The sequence below is a fragment of the Microchirus variegatus genome (genome assembly GCF_963457635.1).
Source record: "Microchirus variegatus genome assembly, chromosome: 13".
Lineage (NCBI taxonomy): Eukaryota > Metazoa > Chordata > Actinopteri > Pleuronectiformes > Soleidae > Microchirus > Microchirus variegatus.
Genome location: NC_139814.1, coordinates 23,266,239 through 23,283,414, shown reverse-complemented (window position 1 = coordinate 23,283,414; position 17,176 = coordinate 23,266,239). Strand labels below are relative to the sequence as shown.

Genomic DNA, 17,176 nt, shown 5'->3' with positions numbered 1-17,176 from the left:
CTCTCTCCGTGTGTGTGTGTGTGTGTGTGCGTGGATGCCGCTGCGCTGAGGAATGCAGCGCACACGCTCCGCGTCTGTCTGTAACCTCCACACAGCACAGACACTATGTTAGTGGAGATGGTCCGGCACGGCACGGCACGCCACTCAACGGCTGTCCGACGCTAAAAGGTAAAGACTTGAGAACGCATCATTTGCAAAGATCTGTTTTTGAATAATGTTTCATCCTGATGTTGGTCCAACCTCAACATCACCACACCCTTCTGTGTGTCTATGTGTGTGTGTGTGTGTGTGTGTGCTGTCATCTTCTGTGTGTGTGTGTGTCACATCTCCATCACCAATCCACAACTTGTGGCTTCCCAGGGACTGATCTGGCTCCAGTCCAGGTTTCTCTCATGCTCATGAACAGTGTGGTTGCCTCTACATGACACACACACACACACACACACACACACACACACACACACACACACACACACACACACACACACACACACACACACACACAAACACACACACACTGGTGTCCGAGCTTCTCCTGGTGTCCACACACACAGATCTTCAGCTTCCACTGGAACACAAACTTGCCGGTGATCGCGGTCCATCGTGGCTAAGTGTGTTTCTAAAGTGTCACCGTGTCAGGATTCCCTCCTCCACCCACGAGATTATTTCAATGCTACAACAGTCAACTTAGAGCTGGGTCAATGTCACCTCTGTCAAAGCCCGAATCTCCTTCAGCGGCGGCACCACGATGGAGCTCCTGGTCTTTGGGTCAACGAACGACAACATTCTACTTTACGGTAAACATCTTAGTCCGTTCCCCTTCTGCGTTTTACATTTCGCTAATGTCCAACTCCGGTCTAGACTACTTAGGTTAAATTGTTTGTTTATAATCTGTATCTGGAGCGATATCGTTCCTTTGTCGCTCCTGTTACGATTTTTGTTACTAATGTCTTGAAAAAGATAACGCAACGTAACTCATATTTGCATAAAATGCGACAAAACGAGCTCCTGTTCCTTCGGAGTTCACTGGTATCATCGGCTCGTCAACGCATTTCCACAAATTTGTTACGAAACATTGTCACAAACAATACCGTTTACCAACTGTAGGGGGCCCCTGAGAGCAAATTTCGGCTTTGCGGGATTAATGCTGTTTCCATCATGGTTGCGGTTCAGTTTTGTACAGTTTCGATTCCAGATACGTAGCGTGACGTCAACGTATGACGACACAGCAGAAAACAAAGGAGGACGCTCCAGCAGCTCTTCTTTATTCCCCTGCTCGGTTTGTGGCCGTTTGTCTCAACAAGACACCAAACTTTGAGAAGCCGGACAGTCGACAAATCTTAGGTCGTTTTCACACCGAATCGTCCGCTAGACTTGTTACGATTGGGGGACTCCGATAACTTTTGAATAACGTACGTAATAACGAACAACTTTCCGAGAAAGAGCTCATCTCAATGCACCCTAACACCTGTTATGTCGCCCCAATCTGCTGACTTTACCGTTCCATTTCACTCTGGTAGCTTGAGGGAAGAAAGGGTGCCAAAAAATGGAACTGCTGGAGCGGTTTATTTTAGTACTTGGGAGGTGGGGGGGGGGTCTGTTGATTATCAGATGTCTGCGTCCACACAGTCCTGATGTGATTTAGTCACTGCAGGAATGGAACATTCCGTTACTGGACTTGCAGATTGAAGATTTTAGATTAAAAAGTAAAATAGAACAAAGCGGGCGAGAAGCACCTGACACGTCAACGAGATCGGTATCTGACGTCTCTAATGTCACAGTTTAAAACTGGAGTATGTAACTGTTTTCTTTTTTTTGTAACTTTAAATATGAACAAAGTTAAAGGTTGTTTACATTCAAATTATTTGACATTATATACCATGATAAAAAATAAGTTATTCAGCTTCCAAATGACTAAAGATATCAGATATTGAAGCTACGACAATGACTTGACATTTTTTTTCATCCAAAAAGAATGAGTCAGCAAAATGTGTACACATATTGGAGGGTGAATCTAATCAACTTAAACTTAAACTTAATATATGATTGATTTGAATGTTGGTTTTTTAATAATTAAAACACGTTTTTCTTCATTTTGAGCTTCTTAAATGTGAATATTTTCAAGTTTCAAAGAAGTCACTCAAACTGAATGATATTTGGTTTGTGATGGCATTTTATGGACCAAACAGGTAAAACAATCATTAGCTGCAGCCCTTTAGTTGATATCAAAGAATAAGGGCCCATTCCAATTCCTATCTTAACCCTCAAGCTCAACCCTTAATCTTAACTGTCCCTCAAAACCAAGTGTTGAGGGTTATTTTGTCACTGAGAAATGGGACACCCCTTAAATGCAGATACGTCTTCAGACTGTAGGGGGCAGAATAACGCGAAAGCTGCGTCCAGTCTGTCAACTCCAAAGAAGAAGAAGAAGACATTTACGTCAGGATTATTTATTACAATGCGTTTGTCAGTCAAGTTATTAGGTTGTCAGTTAGTTATAAGATGATACTCATACAAATACCACAACCACGGACATATTCAGCTGACAGTTACCACACACCACGACTTATTGACAAAAGATCGTGAAATAAAAATAAATGTTACGCAACAATGACGTCAGTAATCCATAATATGTTATTAACAAAGAAAATACTTCATTTGTAGCGTACTCATTTCGCTGCTTTCGGGGGCCATCTTTGTTATGTCAAAACACGCAATGCATTCTGGGTAGCCCTTGCTCCCAAGGGTGGTCTCGGAAAATCTCAATATTGAGGACGACACAGCCCTTAAACTTGGCCCTCAACTTAATTTTTCTGAGAATCGGGACAGCACATTTTTGAGATTGAGGGTTAAGCAAGGAATTGGAATTCACCCTAAATAAGCACGATTCAGACCAAGAAATATATACATATGATAATGTGCTTTATCTTTATCTTTTAGCCTCAGGAAAACGACTCTCATAACTCGAGCCTGACAACGCGGCTGAGTTATGTCAGCAACTTTATCATCGGGCACATGGGAGTCTGCTTCGTTGCCGCGGCGACGTATTGTTGACACACATACGGTGTGATTTCATTTCTGTTGACGTTTTTTCCAACAGATAAAGATAAAGCAGCAGCAGCAGCAGCAGCAGCAGCAGCAGCAGCAGCAGTGTGTGCACCTTATACCGTCTGAGACGTATAGAATTACTCAGTACAGTGAGAGACAGCGATGACTCAGCTGTGACGCGTTCAGCAACTGTAAGACTTTACAGCGTCTGAGGCTGTTTTTCCACCCTGCTTTTCCTTTACGAGCGCGTGGGAGCTGCAGAGGAAGCGAGGAGAGTCCTCCCCCCCCCCTTTGCATTTGTTTGTTTGTGAATTTACAAGCGCAAAAACCGTAATTATAACGAGAGTAAATATGCCCGGATTCCAGACGTCCGTGTATAATTTCTAACCCATTACGATGACAGATAAGAACTGCTCCACTTAAAGCCAGATGTTGCAGGAACCTAATCTGTTTCTTCTCAGCAACACGAGTCAATTTGTGCATTTTTTTTACAACCATGACTGTACTGTTGTGTTTACCACACAGTAAGTATAATTAGCTTTTTTTTTTTTATCACTGTGTAATGTTATATTCGGTTAATTAAGTTCTCACGCTGAGATCCAAAAATCACCGCTCCCCAGATTACCTGACATACTGTTCTTTATGTTTCAACGGTTTAAAGAGAAGGCGCAAAATCGCTCTCTGCAGGGCACGCGGAAGCGGGGAAAATTGCCTGGGGCCCAAAAACCTGGTTGGGGTTCTTCGGAGAACAAATTTGGTGAGGAAACACAGTGAAAATCTATTCTACACTCTTAGAAATAAGGGTTCCAAAAGGTGTCCTTCTACAAGGGCTGAGGTTCTACCTGGAACCATTTGCTTCTGAAAAACCATTTTCCTGAAGAGAGGGTTTTTCAAGGGTTCTTGGTAACGCTAATGGTTCCAGTAAGAACCATTGTGATCCAGAGAACCCTTTAAAAAACGTTTCCTGAATTTTAAAAGGGTTCTTGGTGGAACCCTCCAAAAGGGTTGGCTAAAAAGGGTTCTCCTATGAGGACAAGCTGAAGAACCTTATATGGTTCTACTTTTATTTCTAAGAGTGTATGCTATAATCAGCTGAGTACAGGAGAACCCTCCCCCCTCACTGTAACAGCTCCAGGCCACAAGCTCGTTGCCAAAAAACGTCGTAATTTCAAAGCATTAACGCGTGACCCATTAAGTGCACTTAGGCTTCAGGGAGTCGTCAAAAAGTGTTTTGTTTTGGACAAATCGATCGTTTTTTTCTCCCCCCCTCCCGCAGTGGAGTCTGTCATATTTTTATTGCACAGCGTAACCGGACCAGAACCTCCTGCTTTCTTCTCCCCTGTTACTCTGTCTTTTGTTTTTGGATCAGCTGACTCACGGTCTACGAGCTCTGTTTGGAGCTGAACATGTCCTCCTCTTCAGTAAACATCAAATCTAACACACTCTATAAAGCTTTTTTTTTTGTTATTCTGCCTCTTCTGTTGGTCTTTGTGAACAGAAACAATGCAATGTTATGCTGCGTCAAGCAAAACTATCAGACCTGACTGAAGGAGCTTTGTTTATTTATACGAAACGTGCAAATTGCTAAAGATGGGCACCAAATTCAAGATGGCCGACTTCCTGTTGAGTTGAGGCCGTGGTCCCAATGGACTTTTTTCTTCGTCTTGTGCCGTGACATGTTTCCACCAAGTTTGGTGAAAATTGGTGACACTGAGTTTCGGCGTTTTGCACCAAATTTAAGCGCATTCCCCTTAATATTCCCCCAATGTTTAGTGCCTCAAAAATGCGATAATTTTTGTAAGAAAATCCATGAATTCCAGTTGTTCGGACCCTAAATCTTTCACGCCGTTGATTTGTAGCTGCAAAAACATCCGTTTATTACCAATGAAAGGCTGCCTCTGGTATTCTACCTCCTATATATGAAGCGTTAAAGTAATATATAGATACAGCTTAAGTTATAATAGACCATTGCTTTCAATTTTGGAGAGTGAGGAGCTTTACTCTGATTCATTTTAGAGGCCATTGGGTTTACTTTTTTTTTTTTGCTTGTGCCCTGAAAAGCCTCTTTCAAGAGGGTAATGATCCAAGAGGAAGAAGAAAGAGACGGAATGAAAATGACAAGTGGAGGATTTAGACCTCAGGTTCCATGTCATTGAGATCTGCTCAGAGATCATGTGTTTTATTGATATTTATTAAGAATAAAGGCAGAGGTTTTGGAGGGAGGGAGGGACGCCGTGGACCCACGGAGGGCGACACATCTGTTTGGAGGTGACGGCGCTCCAGTCGCAGCCTCGCTCCGCCCATCGGAAAGTTGATGCTCAGCTCACGTTCTCAGTAACTCCAGATCTTCTCATAGATTAATCATGAAAGACTGAGTGAGTGTGTGAGTGAGTGAGTGAGTGAGTGAGGGCTCGTCCTAGATCTTGGAGATCAGTGACTTCTTCTGTCCTCGGGGTTACTTAGGCGAGCGCTCACATCTCATTTCTGTATTTAACGCACGTACAAAAACAGGATACTGTGCGCGTGCGTCCCACGCTCGTGTCACTGGGTTCTTCTTGGGTTGATGCACATTGTTTTTCGCTCTTTCAAACTGTGTGTGTGTGGAATGTTGATGCAGAGACGACTGACTGCAACAACAATGTGGCCGGAAATCTACAAAAAAATAAAACCCCACCCCATTAGCGCTATCTCAGTGCTAACAGCTTCATTATGACAGGGTCAGGTCTTGAGATGTGTGGTTGTGTAAGTCAGCGTCTCAGCCAATCACACGCTCAGTGACAACATGGCCGACTGCAGGGACACACATGTATAAAAACAAAAACATATACTGCAGCAGAAACGTCCTCAGTCTTTATCTCACCGTTCCACAGCCTCTTCCAGCAGGAGAATGAGGTTTTGTGTCACTTTGTAAACAGGTCACTCTTCCACACCAAAGTCCATAGAGAAAACCATGTGTTTTTTTTTTTAGGTCATTGACAAGATTCACTGCTGCCCCCTTTGGACTAACCTCAGTAACACACTTACTGTGGTGGGTCCAAACGAAGAGTTTCATTTGACCAAAGTCTCTAAATAATACATTTTGAACAAACTGCACAGGGAATGAAATGCAGACTTTTCTCAGAATTCTGTCTTTAATCTCAGAATTCTGACTTTAAACTTGGAGTTCTGACCTTTTTTTCTAACTTTAATCTCATAATTCTGATTTTAATCTCAGACATTGACTTTTTTCTGTCTCTAATCTGAGGATTCTGTCTTTAATCTCAGACTTCTGATTTTTTTCTGACTTTAATCACAAAGTTCTGATTTTTTGGGATTTTAATCTGAGAATTCTGTATTTAATCTCGGAGTTCTGACTTTTTTCTGACTTTAATCTCAGAATTCTGACTTTTTTGGAATTTAATCTCAGAATTCTGACTTAAATCTCAAAATTCGGACTTTTTTGGATTTTAATAACAGAATACTGTCTTTAATCTCAGAGTTCTGACCTTTTTCTGACTTTAATCACAGAATTCTGTCTTTAATCTCAGAGTTCTGACCTTTTTCTGACTTTAATCACAGAATTCTGTCTTTAATCTCCGATTTCTGACTTTTTTGTGATGTTAATCTCAGAATTCTGACTCATGTTTTAGCAGACGATTTGTTTTCAAGTGTTCAAACTGCAGGAGAGTGTGAAAGATAAGAAACCATCACTGTATACATTGAGCAGAACCTTTATTCCATGTGTCCATGTTTGATGTGTGAAGGAGATTATATATATAACAGTGTCTAAACTAAACAGACTGAATGAATATTCATACTCTTGCATTAACTCTTATCCTCTCTGGTTCATTAAGTCCTCTGACAGGGTGTGACCCGGGGGCCCGTTGCTCTGATCCTGACCCTCGCCATGAAAACCCGAGGCGACAAACCAGCGTCGCCGCCCGGCCGCCGGAGGTCTCGCTTCACGTTGCGGAGCAGAAAGAAGAAGGACGGCGTGATCCGGGGCCGCCTTCGCATCCGCTCCATGCCCGGAGCTTTCCTGGTGCTGGGCATCATCGTGGTGGTGGTGGGCACGGCTCTGGCCGTGGCCGGCTACTGGCCGTACCGGATATCCAGGTCGTCCATCCTGGCAGCCGCGGACAGGGAGAGCGTCTCCGAGTCGCAGGCGTCCGGTTGGACCGTGGGCGCTAAAGGCCTCCTGTCCACGGCCAGCCTCGTCCACAGTGACCGCATGAAGCTGCTGGGGCCTGTCATCATGGGGGTGGGGCTCTTCATCCTCATATGTGCCAACACGGTCCTGTACGAGAACAGGGACCGAGAGACTCAGATGCTGATGGCGCAGATGCGCAGCGTGATCTGCTCCGTGTCGGCGGCGGTTCCCTCGGCGGACCTTAAAGACATCGCCGTGGCCAACTCCATGGCCAAACACTACCAGTGGGTGAGCAGTTTGCCCGCTGCTCATCTCAACATCCTGTGTCTGCAGGCCCACTCCGAGCCGCTGCTGCAGACGCGACGCGCCGCCGAGCGCGAGGACGTCCTGGACGGCGTCTACCAACAAGCCGTCCTCCACACAGAAGCCCTCCACCACCAGAAGTCCGAGTCTCCACCTTCCCTGCAGTCGTCGCACTCCGATTCATGCAACTCCAGCATGACTGACTTAAACACACGGTCTGAGCACATAGACGACGGCGGCGGCGGTGGCGCCTGCTTGGGTCGGCCAAGCGCCACGCTCGTCAAACTCAACAACTGCCTGATGTCCGCCAGCTCCATGTCCACGCTGGACGTGGACGAGGTGGACACGCCGGCCGCTCAGCCGCAGCGGCGCTGCCACAGCATGAGCTACAGGACTAAACCTCACGTAGCCCGAGGTGGCGAGCGTCCGGCGGGAGGCGTCGGCGCGCCGGGGGCGGAGGATCACAGACGGCAGCCCGACGCCGGCTCGCAGGTCTGTGTGGACATTGTGGGGCAGATGGCGACGGACGAGCAGACTCACCGGAGCTGGCCTCGGTTAGACCTGGCCGGCGGCAGACGCTACCTGAAGCTGGAGAACAAAGAGGACTCGGTGGACAAACTGCTCGACCAGTTAGAGCAGCAGAGCTCGCAGTGGGATAAGAGTTTTGGCTCGGGGCCGTTTCAGTGATTACGGTAATTACGTTTTCCTCCCCCGGATTCAGAAAGTTTTTTTTTTTTTAAACTTCGAGAAACTGAGCCGAGCAGATTATTTGGAATACAGTTTTTTCTTTTTCTTTTTTCTTTTCACAAGGTTCTTCCAAAACACCTCAGCCTGTTCCCAATCTTCAGTGGATTATCGATACACAAAGTATTTTTGCTTGGCTGGATGTCGACAGATGTTTATATTGCTGAAGAGCGTGAACCGTGTTCAGATCTCACTCTGTAGGGAGGTGGGGCAAAGAAGCGACGAAAGGCACGGGACCGTATCTATGTTCCCCGGGTCCTATGTTCCTCGCTTTGTATGTGACCGGGGAACATAGGACACTTTCTCTAAAAAAGGGTTCTATGTTCCCCGCTGTTCACCCAAAAGGACCTGGGGAACATAGGACCCTACCCCTTACCCTAACCCTAACCCTTACCCTAACCCCAACCCTAACCCTAACCTTAACCCCAACCCTTTACCCTGGAGCTCCACACCCAGGCTTCCACAAAGTGGGGAACATAGGACCCAATGCTCCCCGATCGGGGGAACATAGGACCCGGGGAACATAGGTACGACCCCAAAGGCTACACCGAAGGGTTTTTGCAGCCATGTGAGAAATGAACTCGTATCTTTTTGCCCATTTTCCAGGACACAGAGACAGAGTTCTACGGGAGCGAGGATTGTTTTCACTGTGCAATCATTTTTGAACCAAACTACCTGGACCTCTGTGCCCATAAAGTGCTGACAGCTCTTTGCGAATGCACCGAGCATTTGGAAAAAGGGGACTCTTCTTTCCCTGGCTGAGGTTTCATACTCGAAAAATGCAATGCATGGCAGCGATGTACAGTATGTTACATCTCAATAATAATTATGCAGATTAATGTCACTGTTGGTTTTATGTGTATAAAATGTAACTAAAAAAAACAAGGTCAATCTGGTTTATTACTCTTTGGGTCTAACTGTCTCACATTTGGCTGTTGTTCCTGCATCATTAAGGTTAACACTGTAGTCACTAACCCAATTACCTGGGAACATGATGACATCACCAGGTCTCTTAACTGTGATCAGGCCCATACATGTGTGTCGGAGGATTCTTTTATTGTCATGTTTTCATCATCCAAAAATGTAAAAAAATCGTAAAATGAAGGACCGAAGATGTCATCCAATCCAATGCAACTTTATTTATAAAGCACTTTATAAACAGGACAGTGAAGGGGCGTGTCTAACATGCTAACATGCCATAATAAACTGATGATACTTCCATACTTGCTGCAATGCCTCACTTATAAAGTGTTATGTTTTCATGAAGTCGCTGCATTTTTGCCCAAAATACCAAAATAGCAAAGTTTTGCTAGCTGTACATAGACAACATTGTAGAGAGTAGAGAAACCCAACAGTTCACACAATGAGCAAACACTAGTGGAAAAAAAAAAACCCTCCCTTTTAACAGGAAGAAATCTCTGACAGAAGCCGACTCAAAGATGTGCAGTCATGTGCCTAGACAGGTTGTGGTGAAAGGACAAAACGGGGCACAGAGGTGAGGTAGAGACCAGGAGCAGATATATAAGACAGTTTTGAACTTGTGAATATAACTGCAATATCATTTATATAAGCAGCAGCAACAGCAGCAGAGACTGACTTTTCAGTGCTTGTCCGCCATGAGGACTGAACAGTAAACAAACACCACGTCCAGGTGCAGCATTAGGGGATAGTTTTAGAGTCCGGACAAGTCAGCATTAATGTAACATAAATATTGATAGGCCACACACCGTTTGTCTAAGATGCTCATCAATAATTCAGCTGCCGACCGTCGAGGTACCACTTAATTGCCTGCTCTCGACACCCCGTCCCGTCCCAGTCACTCAAAAATCACTATAATATGCCGAGCTTTTAGTCAAAGACCTTCTTTTAAAAAGGCAAGAACCGCTGCCGTTTCAACCTCTTAATTAGCCGTCACGCAGAACGCGCGTCTGTCAGTTGTAAGAATCAAAAGAAGGAGCAGTTCTGGGCGCGGAGTTTACAACATTATCTGCGTCTCAGACGAAGAGGCTGCGTTATCGTCTGCTCTGTTTTCAAGAAAAGAATCTTCCATCCATGAGCTTTTAAGTAGTGGTGGGTGCCTCAGCGTATCCCAGGATTCCTTGCATGCTTGATGAAGAGATAATGGAGGTAAACAGTGACAGAATGTCTACTTTTAAAATAGAACAGGGGTCTGCAACCTTCAGTAAAGAGCCATTTATGTCCACCCAAATAAAACTAATCTGGAGCCGCATTTGACCCATAAAATTAAGATAATATCACATGTATGTGTACAAAAACATGACAGTTTGTTAAGAACTACAAAAAGAAGCATTTCATTGCTGTTTATGACCAATAACGAGTGAAAAACTACAGAATTATGTATGCAGACCTAGTCGTCCTGTTGTTTGTGGCAAATTAATGTAATTAAAAGTAACCCACTTTGGAATAAATAAAGCAATATTTGGATTTTATATAGTTCATGCTTGACAAAACCTGCCTGGCATAAACAGTAAATATGCAAGTTTGGCCAAGTTTGGGCCACCACTTAAGGGCTGAAGAGCCACTAACCCCAACCCTAATCCTAACCCCAGGTTGGTTGCAGACCCATGGACTGAACCACCATCACCATACGTTGGATCAATAGGCCTGTGCAACAGAGTTTTAACCTCCTAATCTCTAACCCCAACCCTAACCCTAACCCTAGGTTAGTTGCAGACCCCTGGACTGAACCACCATCACCATACACCAGATCAGTAGGCCTGTGCTACTGAGTTTCAACCTCCTAACCTCTAACCCCAACCTGAACCCCAACTCTAACCCCAGGTTGATTGCAGACCCCTGGACTGAACCACCATCACCATACGCCGGATCAGTCGGCCTGTGCAACAGAGATTTAACCTCCTAACCTCTAACCCCAACCGAAACCCCAACCCTAACCCTAGGTTGGTTGCAGACCCCTGGACTTAACCACCATCCCCATACGTTGGATCAGTAGGCCTGTGCTACAGAGTTTTAACCTCCTAACCTCTAACCCCAACCGGAACCCCAACCCTATACCTAACCCCAGGTTAGTTGCAGACCCCTGGACTGAACCACCATCACCATACACCAGATCAGTAGGCCTTTGCTACTGAGTTTCAACCTCCTAACCTCAAAATTGGTTGCAGACCCCTGGACTAGAAGAACCTGGTTTCAACTCAAACGTTAGTGAGGTGATCTCGTTGAAAGACACCCATCTCCTCCTTGACCTTGTAGGTTGACCCTAAACCAGATGGTCCATCCTTCAGCCTCTGAACTGACGCAGCAATAGAGAGAATATGGAACCAAAGAGAGAGAGAGAGACGATATAAGTAAACATTACAACCAGCTTTCTGTGTGGCCTCATCTCCTCTCTCTTCATCCGTCTCCTTCTCTGTTTGGAGTAATCTCTGCTCTGAGAGCTGACGGAGGAGGTGTGAGGTGTGGATGTTTATCGTATAACGACGACAGGAGACGAGTTCATCCGCTGTATCATTTCTGTTCGCTCAACCTCTGCTTATGTGCTTCTTTCAGCGTGAAAATTGAAATTTCGCACAGGCATGTATGATAACTATTACACATCCAACCTCTTCTGTAGCTGCACAAATCGAACACTACACTACACTGTGTCTGTGTGTGTGTGAGTGTGGAGTCAGAGCAAACAGCTGAGCTCAGCACAGTGTGTCAGAGGCACATATTCCACCAGCGACACCAGCTCTTGGCCCTTAAATGACCTGAAATTAACGAACATGCAGGTGATTTTGTTCAATCCCAGACGTGCTGTGAAAATTCACCGTGACATTATTACACCTGGAGTTTAACCTGACATCTTAAGCCCTATTTGGACGGGATTAGTTTTACATGGGGTATAATTGTTCAGGGGCCTTTTGTAAGTAATCTTTACTGACATCGTCCGGTAATGATTACTGACACGGCAAAAATCACTGAGCGGATCTGGTAATAAGTACTTAACCCCACCTCCTCATGTAAAACTAATCCCGGCCGAATACAGCTATAGTCACAAAGAGAAAAATACAGTGTGGAATTAAGCTCAATGATATCATGTAGAGAAGGTCCTTATCGCTAAAAATGTAAGAAAAAGGTTGTGCCGATGACATCGGGCCAATTCCAATTCCTATCTTAACCCTCGAGCTCAACCCTTAATCTTAACTGTCCCTCAAAACCAAGTGTTGAGGGTTATTTTGTCACTTAGAAATGGGACACCCCTTAAATGCAGGTACGTCTTCAGACTGTAGGGGGCAGAATAACGCGAAAGCTGCGTCCAGTCTGTCAACTCCAAAAAAAAGAAGAAGAAGAAGAACACATTTACGTCAGGATTATTTATTACGATCTGTCTGTCAGTCAAGTTATTAGGTTGTCAGTTAGTTATAAGATGATACTCGGTTGCTTGTCCGCACCGGCCGGCTATTGACAAAAGATCGTAAAATAAAAATAAATGTTACGCAAACAATGACGTCAGTAATCCATAATATGGGCCTAAACTAAGATAATACAATGGTTTTCATCATTTTTATATCTCTATTAACAAAGAAAATACTTCATTTGTAGCGTACTCGTTTCACCATCTTTGTTATGGCGAAACACGCATTGCATTCTGGGTAGCCCTCTGTCTCCCAAGGGTGGTCTCGGAAAATCTCAATATTGAGGGCGATACAGCCCTTAAACTTGGCCCGAAACTTAATGTTTCTGAGAATCGTGACAGCACATTTTTGAGATTGAGGGTTATGCAAGGAATTGGAATTCACCCATAGTCTTATAAAACTCAAAATATAACAGCCTCAGAGCGCCACAGACCGTCTGTCGGGCCTTAGATCCACTTTCAATGCTCTCTTGGTTCGTTAGAGGAAAATACTACAGTGATTTAATGATGTTTCGCTGTGAAAATTGGAGGCCACGATCAAAGCTAAGTTGTCCTTTAAAGACTCATCCGTTACATGAGCTGTTATCTCCACCCGTAGAGATAATGCATCCGCAAACTCAAATGCATCATGTTGTAAAAACTAATTATGTCTTAGCTGCCGTCAACAAATCATCTCTCCCTGTTCGTCATATTCCCAGTTCACTTAAACTCCTTCCTCCACCACGTTGTCTGGAGCTCAGCATCAGCATCAGTATTCATGAGCATCGTATAAACTATTTAATTACGTTTACGACAAACTACGATGTCGGACGCGGACGGAAGCCGTCAACATAGTCCATATGTGGCGGCGGCTGCTGCGTGATGAATATTAATGCGGAAGAAAAAAAGAACTCATTTGTAAGAACCTCACATTTGCACTGACAGACAGACGCTGACTAATGCTGCGTATTAATACACGCTGAGGATCTAATCGTTTATGTACAAGTGAATTATTATAGTTTACAGTCAGAACAGGAACGCGTAAAGACACAAATAATAATAATAAGAAGGAATCTAAGAAGAAACTTCACATTTCCTTTAACCTTTAGGGTCTAATATTAGTCACGCTCATATCACTAAGCACAAAAAATATTATACATTATTATATACTGTATTTGAGTATCAACCCTTTAAATGGCAGATTTTTGTCATGATGCCACCATGTTTTAAATTAACCCTTTAAGGTACTACTCAACCATTTGGTCGAGCACACTTTAAGTCACTATATCTCATTGAAAAATGCATCAAGCTGAACTCACTCATACTTAATGTTGTACTTTATGAATTATTTTATTATGAACAGACGTCTCAACCGTTTGGTAGAGGCCTGTATCTGAAATACTGTAGGGTCTAATTAAAAAAAAAAATAAAAAAGAAAAAAAAGAAAATATATATATACATATATATATATATATTTATTGTCGTTATTGCTATCATAAGTAAATAAAATAAAATAATAAAAAATGCAAAGAAATCATTTTTCCTTTGCTTATTTCTTGGTGCGTACCTTAAAGGGTTAAATATAAGTTGTTTTTTTCTGTCAGCGATTAGAAGCAACACTTGTGACAGTGCCATCTAGTGGAAATAGCATTTTTTTTCTTTCCAAATGCAGAAAATTTCCATTTTTGAATGGGTTTCAATGGGACACTTTTGGCGCTTAAGGGCGCAAGTGTAAGACTTATTTGTACGCAATGATTGGTAGACGGCGGTAGGTGGCGCCACATGCCAAAACATGATTTCAAAACATAAACACGATTTGCAGTCTGCAAAAAAATTTTTTTAATGCAAATATTTTGTCTGCACTGCTGTTGTTGGTGAGTTCAGTTTGTTATATGAACATTATTCCTGAGTCTCTGTGACATATTAGGAGGATTTTATGGCGAGTTGATTTAGATTTATTACATAATGCACCTTTAAAACCAGGCTTTTCCACTCACTCAGTGACTCGATGCTCCTCCAAGCGATTACACGTCATTGTTTGAGTTGAAGTGAACATAAAATGACAAAGTGTTTCTTAACTCGGGTGGAAAGAGTCCAAGAATGAATGTCTGAAGGGCAAACCAGGACCTGGACCTGGACCAGGACCAGGACCAGGACCAGGACCAGGACCAGGACCAGGACCAGGACCAGGACCAGGACCAGGACCAGGACCAGGACCAGGACCAGGTTCAGGTCCTTCATGTTAGTGTCAGAAATGGTTTTTCCTCACCAGAAATCTTTTCTTTTAGAGTTTTAGTAAAATCCTGTTAATGTTAATTCTGCTCGGCCACATTTTAACGCACAGATGAAGAGTATTAGCGTCAGAATGATGTAACGAGAGGGTTTTAAATGTACCCATAATCCATTTCACTCATTAAATGTTTCTTTCCAAACAGAGGGATTTACATATTCACATGTTTTTCTCTCTCTGATTTGTCATCATGTGCCAGATCTCAGCGACGGGTGAGTTTGATGATTACAGTGACGTGATTAAAAGAAGGAAGTCTAACACCACGATCAGTCATGATGAAGGACGAGGTCTTCTTTTGCCGTCTCTCGTCTTAAGCTCGCGATGAAAACAAGATACGCATCCTCCTCCTCTTCCTCCTGTCCTGTTGATTTCATCCTTTTGGAATGTACTATTTATGACATCCCCCCCCCCCCCCCCCACACACACACACTCACCCTCCTCAACCTTTGATCAAATGGACAGAATGAATTGTGAGAATGAGGCGAGCCTCCTGCATACAGCTGTGTGTGTGTGTGTGTGCATACTTGTATATGTGCATCTTTGTGAGGACCGAACTTATGCTGCTTTTCCACTACACGGTCACGACTCAACTCGCCTCCAAAGGCGATTCTAGAGTCTGTAGGGGCCCTAAGCAAAAATTCCCAGGGGGCCCTTCCTTTCCGACCAGTGTTCATCACCATTATGTTGCAAATAATCTGACACCAACGAAAAATGTATGACTTCAAAATATATATATTTTTTCAAAATGAATGAAATAACATGGAAAAACCTTGTAATTAAAAAGTATGTGAAAATATAAATGTAAAGAACAATAAAATACTGTAAATGACTGAAAAAAACATATATAAACTGAGTAAAAAAAAGATATCCTTTACACATATGTAATGCAAATAATATGACCCTGCTCGCCTCACATCTACACGATTTTGTTGGTTTTCCATTACAGATGTATAATGTAGTACCTCCTCAATGTGGGCGGAGCCATCACAGCGCGGCTGCATGAAACTGCCGTAACTTGGGACTCGTAAAGCAGTCGTTTTCGAATGTACTGAATCATTAGAATCAGTTCATTAAAAAAAGAAGATTCGATCAGATTTGTTCCTGCATGACACCAGACTCCATTGTTAAATATTGAGATTTTAGACATTTACGTCGCTAAATGTTGGAGATTGACGCACGTTTTCATGGATTTTTAAGTCTTATTAACTGATCTACAGTTCGGCTTTGTTCGGCTCGATTCTCGAGTCGGACGCCGCGCTCGTGACTCTTCCAGTGACGAGACTCTCAGACCAATCAGTGGTTGTGCAGTCTGACGAGGTCACAACCCTCGAGTCGCCAGAGCAGGTATTGAAAAAAAAAAGTACCGTGCCGTGCTGAGGCGAGTCGTGCCGGGACTGTGTCGTGGAAAAGCGGCATTATAAACCACAGCAAGCATTTTGAGATTTTGTCATGTCTTTTTGTGGGTTAAGACTTGGTTTTAGAGTTAGGATTAGAACTGGGTTTAGGTCAAGTGTTATGCATGACGTCTATGAGTGTCCTCACTAAGATAGCTGTACAAACGTGTGTGTGTGTGTGTGTTAAAAACGTGTCTCCATGTGTTTGTGCAGTTGTGATCCACATCTCATTTCTTGGTTCGTTCACATTTATTTCTGTTCGCTAAGAACTAACGTGTTGTTTTTTAAACCGTTTTAAACTTAACGCCTGCAGATCACAGTCACCTCATCACCACATGCACTAAAACGTCTTCTCATGTCTCGTCTCTGCAAACCACAGATGTGTTTGAGCTCCAAAACATCACTTATTACACGTCTGCAGATGATGATGATCCTTATCCTGGTTATGACTTATTTTTGACACTTTTCAATTCTGCCACTTCTCAAAAATCCAACTATTCTTTCATCCCAAATGCGTAGTTCTCTGCAAACCTCGTTCGTGTATTTAATATTTAAGTTCATCTGCAGTCAGTGCAGACACAGAATACAGATGGGATAGAGTTTTATAGTTATATCTGTGCTTATGGATGGAGGGAAAACAAGAGAAGAGATTTGGCATCAGCCAAAAAAACATAATCCATACACGTCGACCTCTAATCAGATTAACCTCTTTGTCACCACGTTACAGGACATCTTTAAAAGTCACTTTCTGTGAGAACATCGTGAGACGTTTGATCCACAGACTGCAGATAAAATGCATTCTTCTGAGTTACAGGTCGTCCAACCGGAGAGAATCAATTTATTGAACAGCCACCAGGGGGCCGTGCCAATGGCTGAAAAAGAAAATAACTCAGTTTGAATGGAAGTCAATG

At 43.5% G+C, this 17,176-nt stretch overlaps 1 protein-coding gene across 1 annotated transcript; it reads left to right on the top strand.

The window, feature by feature from the left end:
• Positions 1-6,934: 6,934 nt before the first annotated feature.
• On the top strand, positions 6,935-8,167 carry tmem200b (transmembrane protein 200B; the record flags this gene model as incomplete). The annotated part of the gene is made up of 1 exon (XM_083899783.1): positions 6,935-8,167. One exon carries the CDS (start codon positions 6,935-6,937, stop codon positions 8,165-8,167), a length of 1,233 nt encoding a protein of 410 aa, XP_083755909.1.
• Between the last annotated feature and the right edge of the window lie 9,009 nt (positions 8,168-17,176).